The 15,402-nt window shown below is 33.7% G+C and overlaps 2 protein-coding genes across 2 annotated transcripts; one reads left to right on the top strand and one right to left on the bottom strand.

Moving 5' to 3' along the window:
- Positions 1-1,585: 1,585 nt before the first annotated feature.
- Positions 1,586-4,511, bottom strand: TRIADDRAFT_31844 (uncharacterized protein; the record flags this gene model as incomplete). Its single annotated transcript, XM_002116892.1, has 7 exons — positions 1,586-1,998; positions 2,167-2,322; positions 2,451-2,640; positions 2,810-2,958; positions 3,163-3,378; positions 3,615-3,930; positions 4,179-4,511. 7 exons carry the CDS (start codon positions 4,509-4,511, stop codon positions 1,586-1,588), a joined length of 1,773 nt encoding a protein of 590 aa, XP_002116928.1.
- Positions 4,512-13,639: 9,128 nt separating this feature from the next.
- TRIADDRAFT_31674 (uncharacterized protein) lies at positions 13,640-14,863 on the top strand (the record flags this gene model as incomplete). The annotated part of the gene is made up of 2 exons (XM_002116954.1): positions 13,640-13,985; positions 14,115-14,863. Coding segments are annotated over 2 exons (1,095 nt in total), but the record flags the coding sequence as incomplete, so codon positions are not given.
- Positions 14,864-15,402: the final 539 nt, after the last annotated feature.

Genomic DNA, 15,402 nt, shown 5'->3' with positions numbered 1-15,402 from the left:
CTGTAGCTAGGTAACTAAATTGATCATTTACTTACTTATTAATGCACGTAAATAATCATGATAATGTCGATACTTATCGCTAGTAAAGATATTAATGTTATTCATGATATAACCCTATGTATAAATCTTTAGATGACGCATCTTTCAAATCTGCAGTCATTATTCATACAGTATAAATATTAATCACTATCAAATGTCTGCAGGATATGAAAACTTTAACAATTTACTAGCTAATAACTAAGGAGAATTTTGGCTTTGAATAGTAATAAAGACATCAATGACATCAAATCATATTACCTTCATTTTTCGTCGATCTTGTCACAAATTAATTGTAAATGACAACATGCAAATGCCTAATTTGAGAGCAAATATAACAATAAGAAATAATGCATTACTGGAATTTGCCAATTTTATCTAATACTTTATGATTCAGTATTCTCGGCAATTTAATTCAGATTTCAGGTTATGATTCTTATATGGCTTCCAGTAGATGCGTAAATTAACAAATCAAATAAGTACGATATAGTAGCTTCGTGCATGCCTTATTCTAATTTGTGATGTTTCTCTTCAACAGATGATTTTTAGTTTCTATAGTTTTAATCAAATTTAACAGCCTATGTTGGTAATTTTCGTCCACTTTTATTAGTATTTCATACTGCTTCCGCAAATAAATATTTTATGCTGTGTTTCTTCAATTTAGTTTTTAAACAAATGTAAGGAATTATTGGCATAATAAACGGACAAATAATAATATTATATGTCCATTACTGATTCTAAACCGATCATCCTCAATTATTCTCTTTTTTTGTATGGCAATTATAAATTAAACTGTAGGGGAAACATTAAGTAAATAAGTGGTGACATTATACCGCGATATTTTTAAACTGAATTAACTATTCCTCGTCCTTCCTTTACTAACATGTACCCTTTTTTATATAAAGAATACTCACTTCTTTAATATACTGACTACCATATTGACTGTTTTAAGTTACAATTTATTTATAAGTTTGTGCGTTGAGGAATACATACAATAACAGCAAAAAATAACTTTGAGAAATTACATGTGAGTTGAACCGTACATTAAGCTAATATGGTAAAGAACCGTAATCTAATGCGAATTGATGCGTATAAAGTTTTAAAACCACAATTGCATCTATACTATGGCATCAAGTAACAGTAGCTAGAAGTTCAAGTTATGAGAAACAATTGCGCTATAACGGTAACTGACTAGATACATATCGCATAAATTATACATTTTAACTACAAAAGTAGCGAATGTAGAACGGTATAATTTCTTGTTGCTTATAATGGTGCATAATATGTATTTACCCATACAAGTATGATGATTGGTGATATTGCTCTATCGCGCAAGATTGATGACAATATATTTAAAAAGATTACTGATTATAATTATTAATATAACGATAAAGCAGGAATACTTGTAAAAATCAATAAACGATTCTGAAGTTAACAAACATAATAAGCAGTACTACCAACGATTAGCTTTTTTATTCTGTTAATGGCATAATATTAAAATAACCGTACGGAAATTAAAGAGTAAATGCGGTCAGTGCTGCCTACATGACTACAATATCAACAGCGATATAATCGAGATTAAGAGAATTATCATGTTACTCATAAGATAAGCGACAGAGGCAGAATTAATGCAGGGCTGGTTAGTTGGGGGATTTGATGTACCGGTTTCGTTCATAAATCGAATACGTCCTTCAATACCAATACTTATTGGAGATAGTTTATTAAAATAAGTAACAAGAACATCGCTATCCAAGAATCCAGTTAAAACTAAAGATGTTCTGTTATCGCGGAACATGGTATAGCCATCACCACCGTTAGCCATAAAAGAAGAAATAACCATCTTGTAGAATTTTTTGTCATCAAGTGGAACGAATACAGGTACGGTGCAGTTTGTACAACGTACTTCCGCTTTAGTAACCCGACTTAGAGGTGGTTTACTTAAATCATAAACAACCCGTACACCTATAATAGTCGAAGATTACAGGCAATAATATTTAACTGATTATTTTTATATAATAGCTATTAAAAAATTTTTTAAGCTTTGCGTGCATTCTACGACTATAGCGTATGAGTATATTGTATACGGGTATGCATACTGCATGCAAAGCATAAATGTATAATGCACTCTACCTGACATTTGCAAGAATCGCCCATGAGCATCGACAGGGTTGTAATCTCTAACAGATAATTCTAAGGCTTGTCTTAGAAATATTCCTTGCAGTTCGATGACATCGACGGTATTTCGGAACGGTAAAACAGTTAAAATATCCTCCATCGTAACAATACCTGAAATTTTATTACGTAGAAGTCACTTTTTATTTGCAGATAGGCTGATATCGAAAAGGATTGCTATGCATGAGGTGTGCTCCTAACATACATATGATATTGAGTAAACGATTATACAGTTCTTGTACCTGGTGGTCTGGTTACGTCAATGGGATTTCGAATACCTCCGCCATTACATAACGCAATACCAACATCATTCCACGCCGTCGAGCTTGGGTTTCTTAAGTATTGATGAACCATAGCATCAGTAAACAGATTGCCCAAATTGGATTCTCTGAGACGAATAGTTGTTCTCTGGCCGTCTAAAAATACGTAGGTCTAGTATATAAAGTTCGCGTTTTGACGAAATTTCAGACCCCATATAATACCGACGGTGTTAGCGATATATTTTATCAAAATATCATAAAGTGGTATTGAAATATGAGATTTGACTAGGTACAACAGTGTTAGTCTAGTTCTATATATGCCGCACTAGCAGGTTGCTTACCTTGCCAATTTCTTGTTTACCTTGAGCTATGATGGCTTTACTAAATTCATCGACGTAACCTTTAATAGTAGGGTCCATAGCAACTGAGCTATTTAGCAAAATTGGGTTACCCCCAAAGGATTTAACCTCACCGTCGTCATCGAAAACAGCTATGAACATGTAAATAAAAATTATATTGGAGAATGATGTGATTCTACAATTTCTTTATCTGAATACTTGATCATGTTAACATTGAAATTTATTACAAGTTATAATGATGGAAGGGGTACTACATTCAATTTAAAAGGAAACGATCAAGCATGATACAATGTTAATATTATTACGATAATTTGTAGCATAATATCGTGCATTACTTTGTAAGTCACCGAGGTATTTGCCGAAGTAGAAATCTTGTACAACCAAAACCTTCCTATTTGTGTCATAACTTGGATTGATAACGGTTGGATATGAGTCCAGTGGGATTTCATTTGAAGGTGGTGTTCCGGTGTATAAAAAGGTATTTGTGTGACCACCAACCACGATGTCTACACCGACGACCTTATCTGCAATTTCTTTGTCTTTTGTGAAGCCTGGTATAATTTTTTGTAATCAAACGATATAAATTATCTCAAGTCAAAGTACCGGTTTCTGATTATATCTAGAGAAGATTTTAGTCAGCGTTGAAGCATGATCACCTCTGCATATGATATTACGATATTTGACATTATCTTTTTAGTTGTATGTATGCGTATACTCGTATATTGGTAGATATTTTGTTATGCTACAGTGTAAAGTGAATCACAAAAGGTTTCTACTGAGGACCTACCAGCATGTCCCACAGCAATAATAATTTTAATTCCCATGTTAGTCAATCTAGTAGCTTCCGCTTGAACTGCTTTAACTTCATCGCTAAAAACTAAATCGGTGCCAGGGTTGGAAACATCCGGTGTTTCAGATGTGATATACCCGATAACACCAATATTTTGACCATTTACGTTGAAAATAGTCGATTTATTGACTTTGGAGCTGAACTGAGGGACTTTACTGCCATCAACGTTAGCACATAGAACCGGAAAGGTTACATTTTCTAAGAAAGGTATTAAACCAGGCACGCCATTATCGAATTCATGATTTCCAAGTGCCTAGAGGAGAAAGGTAGTTTTATGTGCATCTTAATACTGATTACATAATGCAATTTAGCGCTAAAAGGAAGGGATTGACCTTCTAGAAAGATTGTAGAAAAACAATTCACGGCCTGTATCATAGAGCCACTACAATTAATATGGATATATTCGAGTATCCGTATGCAGAGGCGATTTGGTATTCTTATATCAATTCTGGAATACTTTGCAGCTGTTTTAAATTAAAAAAGTTGAATCATCAGTCTTACCATAGCTGAGTATCCAAGCTTATTCATAAAATAACTTGCAGCAGATCCTTTGTAGACATAAAACCATAATGTGCCTTGAAATTGATCCCCACCGTCTAATAGCAAGACGTTTGATCTTTGACTTTTAATTTGATTGATCATAGTTGCACGTCTTGCAACACCACCAAAACATTTTCCACTCTGTGCATCTGAGCTGCTGCAACTCCCACCAAATCTGTTTGCTTCAACGAATCGAGCGTGCACGTCATTAGTGTGCAGGATAGTTAAAGAATAATCAGCAGTAGTAACTAGTACTGCAGTCGATAGTAATAGAAATACGAATGTAGAATGCATCTGGTGGTATTATTAAGGTTAAAGCTTTAAGTGGTTATTTCTTGTATTACTCCCTGTAAAATATGAAAAGATGCTAATGTTATAGATCATCAGTTTTAAATAAATGATTAAAGATATTAAAATTGCCAATATCGGTGGGTACATCACTACCTGGTTATTATGCAACTAATGTTACTACCAATAGAGTTACAAATGATTTCCTAGTCGCACATGAATCGAAAAAGTGACCTGTTTATATCTGATTTCATTGTGACCGAACTGATTCTAGGTGGTATAATACAGTATGTCATAAACTTTGTACAATAGTGAGGGTACTATTGGACGCTCCTGGCTCTAATACTAAATACAATAATTAATCACAACTAATTACTTGTGATAATGGTAGAATAATTGATTGAGCCGTAATTACATTGGAAAAAGATATTCAACAGATAAGCATGTCAAGACCTTTCAGGTCAGAGATAACTTTCTCATTTATTTATCAGCCCGTCATCAAGTATCACAGGTATAAATTTGTAAAACTCAGTTGAGCATCGGTATCGTGAGTCCCAAAAAGCTCCAAAAATAGATTCTATTATTAATGTACACTAGTGTAGACTATTCAGCTATTCGATTATAACTGAATACAATCCTCATCTAGGTGTCTAACTGTTGTTCAAAAATCTTCCTATGCGCGAAAGAGTAAGGGTATAGGCTATAGAACTGGATACTGTACCATATACATAGGAGTATTATTATCACAGGTTACTTTCAGTGGAGGCGTTTAGCTGCAAATAATTCCCATATGTACGAAAGAGTAATTCAATATCTAGGTAAAATGTAAGCTACTGTACTGTATATCTACAGTTGTGTGCATATCAAATGTCAAGAAACTAGAGACATAGGGGTACAATGCATACAGTACTGCATGAGTATGCATATGTACGGGTATTATGTCAACGTTGCAATGTTCAGTTTTAATTACGAAGCTATACCTTAATATGTTAATGGTAGTTTGCCGATATGCTGATACTGTACTGTATATGTACTGCATTACTCTAAAATGAGTGCTAATATGTTGATGGCACTGTAGCAATATTTTATAAACATATTATCGCGAATTGATTATCATTATTGATACAAATTTTGCCAGCAATACGTTGTTGATTGGGACTAATTCTAGAAGTGTTGTGCACAACGCTAGGCTATACGTCTATCATCAATTGCTACATTTCCAGTAGCAATGTGTTAGGTGTCAATTTGTAAATTTATAGTAGATAGCCAAATTCTGCATTATTCAGAGGGAATAAAGCGTTTGCAAAGGGTAGGATAACAAATATACGTTTCATTAAAACATACTCAAATGTCTTATTAACTATGATAGTGACTTTCAATGTAAAGCTATTCGTTAAGTTAGCATTGTTCAGGTGTAAGCATATGTAGTAAATGATTTTGGTTGTGAATATACAGTAATAGGCGATTGCATGTCGATTTAGTTGGTAAGAAAAGCAAATCACTGATACAATAAGAGCCACTGATAAGCATCGTCTATTATGATAAACAGTTTTGAATGTAATTAGTCTGATTAAACGAGGCAATTGCCATTACAACAGTCACAATGGCGATGAAAATACTATATATCAATTTTATTGATTTGCTCTACAGTATGTACTGTACTGTATATACGAGTATACTAGCATACAATTATTCTTGCTTTTTATATACCTAATACTAGTGTAGACTGTATAGCAATATCGAATTGCTCGAGTACGGACATGACGATAATAGCTAACTTTGAATTTGAATTGAAGCAATTGTTTGTAGTGTAGCAAGGAAAAGTGATATCGGACACACTGTCAACACGAGTACCATTACTGTACGTCTGTCAAAGGAAGTAGATCGCCCATTCTATCCTTGCATTTATGTTAAGGTAGTGGATGACTCATTTACTTGATTGGATATTGATATCAATCCATGGTCAATTGACAGTCAGGTCCATACGCAGATCAGTATAGAAATAGAGAAGCTGATTCAGGCTGTACATTTAGTGGATAGAAACATGTGAAGTAACATACATCATTGTAAAAATTAGAACTGGCAAGACAGTAGCATAATATTGCCATCATGTTGTAATCCTATGGTGGAATTTTCACGTCCATTTATTTTATTAATTAACTGAGCTATTCTATATGTACATATTGTATGTACTGTACTGTATAGAATAGCTCAGTTAATTAATTAATAAATAAATGGACGTGAAAATTGCACGACCGTGCCATACAGTATATACCTATAGTGAATCTTTCTCGACATCGTCAATTTCTATACTGTACTACTGTAGATTCTACCTGATTCTGCAGAGAAATGTAGGAAAGAATGAAGATAGGAATGACTGTCTCAACTCGTAGACTATCATGCATTTTTTTGGAATATGATTTCTTAAAAGTGAGATAGTTGTCGGGTTGACTGACTGTCTACTGTAGGAAGAAGGAAACTCTTCCTCGACGTACAGTAATCATTGCGTCCAGTATCGACCATCAGATTATCCTGCGTCTGGTGTTTTCATGCTCTATTTGTTAGAGTCATGGCCACATCCTGCTACAACTGTCTTACCAACAACAGAATGGCTGACAAACGACGATCGCGTTGAAATTGGATGAAAGACGAAACAATAGCTCTCTGCAGGCCATTAATCCATGAAGAGAAATACTATTCCATTCTACTCTATTGATCCACTTACCGTAATCCAGTCGGAGAACAAGTTAGGCAATGTTGAATGGATTCAACAAGCAGAAAGTTTCCACTGGGTTAATGTTTGATCAATGTTGCACAAGATGCTCTTCAATGGCGCCCGCTGCCACTTTTCAACCACTGACTTCAACGTTGTGTCATCCACTTGGAAACAAAAAGCCAACAGGTCAGTCGTCACGGTCAGTCGTACACGGTCAGTCGTACACGGTCAGTCGTACACGGTCAGTCGTACACGGTCAGTCGTACACGGTCAGTCGTACTCGAGCAACGTTCTCCGTCTATTGTTGTACCGTCAGGTGTATCATGATAAGATAGCAATCATTGGCATTGTCAGCTCAGTAAACAAGTTTGTCAATATACTGTACAAATAAAGGCGTGCTAGCGTGTCTTCTGACAGACGCACGTCTGGACGGCAGTCCAAAAAGAGAATTTCTGTGTTTTTCTCGCTTGTCCTTGAGGCTTTTACTGCAATAACAGTCATATGGAATTAGAGCTAGAAGAGACCCAATACACTACAGTACAGGATTGCATTTCAGTGGACGACAGTGCAGCAAATGGACTAGTATACAGTACAGTAGTAAACTGTACTATGTTCTACGGACAGCCTGTCGACTTGGTGAAGCGAATTATTCGGCCATGGAGCTATAGAAAATAAAATTATAACATGTACTATCTCTCTTCCTTGTCAGTATCTTTTAAAATAAAAGTTAGACTATTTTCTCCAAACACCAATTCAATCACTCTTCTTATACAGTATAGAAAGGATATTATACTGTCTATCAGCCTACTTTGTAAAGCTAATTAGATAATTATTCTAGCCTGCAGCTAAAGAACATGCACTGTCTTCGTTCTGTGCCAGTACCTCTTTAAAGTGAAATTAAATTATTTTCTCCAAATACGGATCCAATTATTGTGTACTCCATTCTCGTAGATCCTTGGCTATCATATTAATCAACACATTACACGCTCTACTGCATGCCATCGTCCAACAACGATAGCTATTCAGTATGATTTTATACTGCAAATCTTCCAATTTTTGTTCTTGAATTCATAATTACACTAATAAGCTATTTAACATGGCATTAGATAGCTATTTATACGTAATTTGAGCATGTTCAAGCAAAATTTTGCGATAATAGCAAGAATTTAGAATTCATAATTTTGGTGATCGCTTTACTGTACTATTCGATGTGTGCAATACGTCTTTTCAAATTACTTCTAAACTTATAATACCATACGCAATGCAGATATGATAAGTGTTCTATTATATATATTATATCTCCAGAATCATGTCATCATATAGGCTGCAGAAATACATAAAATTATTCTATTTCAGCAGCTTCGTAAATTAACTATTACCCTATAGTAGCCCACTCTACCGTGTCAAGTAGCATTTTACATTGTTGTTGATATTGAACGAGTAGTTTGATATAAATTTGCCATTTCTGTATTTGTCCAACTTTAACAGGAACATTATTTCATCCTTAACTTAAGCGGCATTGATATACCAATAAATGTCCTTCTGATAGTGCAGTCTATACTACTTTTAAACAGCTTAACAATCTTATGAAAATGATGTGTACTCTATTTGCTCGTACTAAAATGAAAGCTTTATTACATGTGTTTTGAATTATTACCCTGTCCAATTTTGCTTTCTAAGTGTTTTAACCTCCTTTAATAAATAGGGTTTTTTGAAAACAACGTAAGCCATACTATGTAAAACTGACCTAGCTGCTATGAATTGCTCATACGATTGTTTACAGCGTGGTATACATAAAGGCTAGTACATCTAGTACAGTGAAGCCAAATTATGTCAACGATCGTGTCCTTTAACCTCATCATTTAGTCTTGCGCCTATTTTTGGATAGTGATTATCCAAATGCAACTAGACTATTGCAGCATTGTAAGTCCTACTTTTAATAGACTGTTTTCCAAATTCCACGATGTACAAATGCAATTTTTAGTGCAAGTATGTGTGTAATAAATGCGTCTCACAATAACTATTGAAGTCAAATTTTATTTTCTAAAAGGCTTTTATTACAAGGTTTTAGGAATAGTAGAGCAATAATTAATTACTACAAGAATCTAGTCTAAAATCGAAAATATTCCGAGCTCAAAGCGAAGTGAAGTCTTTTGCTCTTCTTGAGCTCATCTCTGCAGTTCTTATATACATTAAGTTAAATCCATTGATGACAACTTGATTAATCTACAATCTGGCATCAGTCATTAAACAAAATACTTTTCTCTAATAGTACATCAATATTTTCTATAATCGAAATCATTCTACTTAAGATGATACTACTCTTCTATTAACGTCTAATCCCTTTCTGTGAAGGGCATCTTAACAACTACAGAGCTTCTAGCTACATAAATCTTGTACCATAATTAATCGACTGGCTACTATTAGTCATCAACAATTTCTAATATACTAGTTAGCAATCATCTAATATTAGCTTCACGATAATCCTTCCTTCGTTATATAATAGAAGCGTGGCTTACAGTAGTTGTAAGGATTCTAAGATGCAGAAACAGTATTATTAAATATGGCTATCTGTATAATCAAATATGGGTGCATCACTACAATTTGCATTTTAGATATTGAAGGATAAGAAAGAAGCAACTTTCAAATTATATCACTTTATGCCATCATAAACTTTCATCTACTGTACCTAGAGATAGAGCACATGATATAGCGTATAGGGATAATGTTGGTCTTATTTTAATTAAAAAATCTGAAAAGAAAATGTACGCATTGACTGTTCGCCATTTTCGATTAAGTAGTTTCTTCAATATCACTAAATTAATTTGGAGAAAGATAAATTCATACTCGTAAATAAATTGATAGATGTGCCTAGAGCTCAAAAAGCAAATATTGAATATAGTATCTCTTCAGATTGACGATCAAAAACACGTGTTTCAAGAAAGTTGCTGACTAGTATACAGGGAAATTGGTTCCATTGGCCAAATGTTTTCTTACTGTCAATCCTTAGAATTTGACAATCCTACAAGGAATATACAATAGACCGGACCAAAATGCACAAAGTTTGAAAAATATAATTATAAAATCATGCTGGTATGGCTAGCATTTACGATGAAGAGAGCTGTCTTGTAAGTTTGTTACCATGGACGACAGGTGATGGAAATACTATATATGACAGTATCATTATGTTAAAGTGCTTTGGAAAGTCAAGACAAGAATCAGTATCAGTAGTGAGATATGCCTATATTAATTGCACTAATTAAATTGGATGAATGTTCTGTTACCCTACTAAGAGTAAATGACTTGAGGAAACAGAACATTTCCTGATTATTCTTTGATGTTTACTCCCACCCGTAGTGATATTCTGCATCCGTGAAAAGAAATTTTTCAGTAATAGTCACTGCCCTGGCCGGCTGTGTGCGTTGAAATTCAGGAATTTTCTTTGCATAGTATTTATATTGATTTGTTAGCCAATAATGGCAAATCTACAAGATAAATTAGGGTTCCATATCAAGTTTGGAGGTGCACCATAACACTATTTGATAAATTAAATTTTTGCTCTTGAAATATCACATCCATATCAGACAACTTGATGCATTCTTACCATATAATACTAATAGTGTCTTTATAGAGTGTTTCATTAAACGACTATACGCTCAGTACTTGATTGATTGCGCCAGTGATTGCACAATTGAATCCTAATCTTAGCTTACTTATTTTCGCATCCACAATTATACTCCAGCTTAGAAATGACGTTCCGAAGAATTGGTCCATTAAAATACTACCAAGTAAATTCATAGAATATCATTCAAGAAATTATAGTAAGTGATGAATTGCGATCACAATTAAGTATCGTAAATTCAGTCTCAACTTATTTCATATGGCTATGGATTTAAAGTAATAATGGAAAGTCTTGAGATATGGCCGTGAGATCAACAGAAGCAATCGTAAACTTGACTACTGGAATACGGCCTGAAAGAATATTACTCTAGAATTACTGAATTAGGTTTACGATTAGTCTCAGCTTTTACGTATTCTTATGGATTTAATAGTAACAATGATATGTATAAGTCATAATTAATAAGATAGAATCGGACAACATAGAAAATATTATCCCGAAGCCATAAAACATGACGAACAGGATTTATAACTTAGGTTTACTTTTTATCTTATACTTATACCAACGAAGTTAATGGTAGCAGCCTTCAATTCTAGAGTAGTAAAATAAGATTGAGCAAATCTAAAATATCAGTAAGACAAAATAAATCAATTACGAACTTAATCAAGACAATCTCTTACTTTCCGAATTGGTTCTGTCGCAGTTGTTAGTGTGTAAGTATAGAGTCCAAAATGGTAACAGCAAATCTGATTAAAGAGATAAAATTGGATAATGCATAAATTACCATTATTTTAAAAGCCATGGAGTAGTATACAGTATAATAAAAACGGGCTCTGATATGTGTATTAAAGTAGAAAATCTATACTTTGCATTCTTACTTGGATACTCCGTTACAATCAGGCATGATTCATAGAAGCGTCTAACACTTATACTAAGTTTCCATGACATAAGGATTAAATTATTTATTCAATTTTAAGTCGTAGCTCATACAACGCTAACTACTTTTACAATCTATAAAGAAAAGGCAGACAGTTACCCTCATTCTCATTGATATCTCCTCAGGTGATCAAAAGTACTTTACAGAATCACTATACAAGTAGAATAATTATGGTGGCTAGTAAAATACAATGCTGACTATATATACAGATTGGAAATACTAGTGGCGAAAATAATATAATTACCTGCAGGGGGCTAGACGGCGAACTGCAGAAGAAAGTCGTATTCATTTATATCAGGTAGCAATATCATTGTCGGTACTTGTGATGCTCTGAAATCTTTCTAATATACATTCAAGATCAAGGAAAGCGTAGCAAGGAGATATTCAAGTAAAATAAATTATAAAACTATTTTATATTCTACTCAATTTCTTACCATATTACCAAATTATAGAGTTAGGGCAGTTGACGTTAAATAAATAATAGCACTTATTTATACCTACAATTTATTCAAATTGAATCCATACAGTAACAATCAAATTCCATAATTCAGCTGCATTACTAACACTTACACATACTGCTTCGTAAACTGTGATTCCTTCAATCAAAATTCCTATCGTTGCTATAGTTGGATAGCGGTATTTGCATTGTAGTTTTAGATCTTTGATAAAATAAACTCCTTATCTTATTTGGTTTGAAAATCACAGCAGGGTGAAGAATGTTAGTTATGGGTATAAATGACCTTATGCCTTCGCTTAGGTCGACAATTTTTGAAGAGGTGCGTAATTAAAAAAACATTTTATAAGTTCCTTGTGCTAGTTAAAGAAAATTCTGAGTCACCGCTATCGTTGAATATCTTAAAATTATCTTCCTATATCTTTAAATTGCTATAGACTGTCTGCTAATGCAGGATACAAATAACATTTTGTTATATTTGGTAGACATTAAAAAGTCTACCGCATAAATTTGATTTGACTGAATCCTTTGTAATCTATTTAATTTAATTTTTAAGACACTAGACTTTTATTTTAGACGAAAAAGACTGATTTGGGGAAGATAGCTATTGTGTCTCTAAAATTGTAGAATAGGTTCAATAATTAATTAAGCATTATCTTGTTATAGTCTTTCTTGTAAATGATATCAGTCAAGTAAAGTGAGAAAAATTTAAGTGTAGATAGAGTTATTAACCAGAAGCAGACTATAAGAAGTTGATAAAATAGTCTATTCTTGAAATGGAAATTCTAGTTTAGCCGGATCTAGCAATTTCCTCGTAAGTTATATCATGACTGTTTATGTTTTCATGGCAAATTATTAACCCGTCATGTCTGCTCAAATTAAGATCCTAAAGATCCTATTTACGATCAGTGTAGTCTTGTTGTGGTCATTATGTTATGGCGAAGTTAAATGTCAAAAGGTTCAAGTTAAATTTTGCCAAGACTTAAACTATTATAATTTAACTACTTTACCCGATAATATAACTCAAAATCAACTAAGTGACGAAATTTTCCAAATCGCTCATCATATCATACATCAAAATGAAAATCGATGTCGACTTGCTCGAGCTTTTCTTTGCCTGTCTTACCTACCGCTATGTTATCAACACTATGGCTACCAAAATTATGAAGTTAAACCTTGTCGCGAGTTATGTATTAAAGCTAAAAGCGATTGTGATATATGGAATTCTTTACCTCGAAATCCTCGTTTCAATTGCTCTCTGTATCTCCAGAATAAGAAAGGATACATTTGCTTTCCGCCTCCTATTACAACGGATAGCAAGCCAATTTCTACAAACACCGTCCACAATGCTGTTACGTTATCGACAAAATCTTCTACGGATATAGTGCATGAAGCAAGTCGTGAAATTTGCGATCGATGTAAGCATTATAGCTACGATAGTAAAAGTCAGACTTGCCGATTACGCTGTTGTGGTGAGGGATTATTTACTAGTAAAGAAAAGAAAAGGATGAATACTTATATGGCTCTGTTATCGGCGTTAACGTTCTCCTTTACGTTGATAGCAATTTTAACCGCTGCTATTCGACCACAACGTTTTCAATATCCAGAACGAATCCTCATATTTATGTCAATATGTTACAATATCTATGCTTTAGTCCATCTTTTACGTGTATTCTTACGCTATGAAACGGTAGCGTGTGGAAAACTCGACTCTAGCAATAGAATTCTTACTAAAATGACAAATTCATCGATTCGTAATCCTATCAACGATACGCTTTGTCAATTTTTCTGTCCAGATTACCTTAACTCAGATCCGCTGAAGTGTAGCTATCCTGGTACCCCTATTAACTCTACTAAGAATCATTTTTTAATCGTCGAATCAGTTAGCCATGTGCCTTGCACAGTTATATTTATTATGTTATACTATTTCGACTTAGTCGCTTCAATTTGGTTAGTAGTCTTAACGTTATTATGGTACTTATCAGCCAAGAAAAAATGGTGTTCTGAAATAATAACTGGCTATGCTGTCTATTACCATACATTAAGCTGGATTATACCTGCAGTGCCGGTTGCCGTCATAATTCTTTGGAAAAAAGTTAGTGCCGATGAACTAACTGGATTATGCTATATTAGTAGCCATCTAGCCACACAGAAAGGGTTCTACTTGATTGGCTTTGTCATTTTACCTCATTCTCTTTGCTTATTACTTGCCTCCGTATTTATGATAGTGTTTTATGTCAGCACTAGAAAAATAAAAGCTCAATTAGCACAAAACACCGCAGCGAAAGCCTCAATGGTAAAATTAAGTCGCTTTCGTGGCCGTGTTTTAACGTTCTTTATCTTTTATTGGCTATTAGCATCTATCATAATAGGCTGCTATTGCTATGAGTACACTCAAGGACCTTATTGGCAACCTTTGCATAGAAATCAATCACGATTTAACCAATTTCCATGTGAGAAAAGGCAAAATATACATTCTGACGTTCATATCTCAGTGCTTGCTGTTAAATTATTAGCTCAACTATTACGCGGTATTGTTGTCTCATTTTGGATTGCTTCACGGAAAACAGTCAATGAATGGGAAAATATTTTTCGTTTAATATGTTGCTCTCACAAGTTTATTCAATTCTAGATTGAATTGTTGGTAAGCATATAAGCGAAAATGGTCGAAAGAAGCAACAAAAGATAGATAGCTTCTATCGTCTTCAACATTGTTGAATTTATCCTATAATATAATTAATAAGACAGGCGTTGATGCTTGGGTTACTAATCAATACCAATTTACATTAATGTACTCTGCTGTAATTTTTTAATAGCTGAATTTTAAAGAACTGTTTCAGAATAGCTGTAATAATTGAGCATTACTCACTTTAGTTGTACCATATCACGTTTGTTTCTGAAATAGTTTTAATGATAGGTGCTAAAAACATAAGGCTTGAAAATTGGCTGACATAGAGCACAATATCCGGGAATTTTTGATTAATGAGCATAAAAATTGCCTTATGCAAATCAACTTTCTTATTGATATTCTAACTTGTTCATATGACAGATAGAACGTGCTATATAAGTAATTACTAAATACGAAGTAGCATTTAAAAGTAGATTACTTACTTACTTTGATTTAAATACTTGAACTACAGATACTACTGTCGAGTATATCGGTATGAATTA

This window comes from Trichoplax adhaerens, genomic scaffold (assembly GCF_000150275.1).
Source record: "Trichoplax adhaerens TRIADscaffold_19 genomic scaffold, whole genome shotgun sequence".
NCBI classification, from domain to species: domain Eukaryota; kingdom Metazoa; phylum Placozoa; class Uniplacotomia; order Trichoplacea; family Trichoplacidae; genus Trichoplax; species Trichoplax adhaerens.
This window is presented reverse-complemented; position numbering and strand designations above follow the sequence as displayed.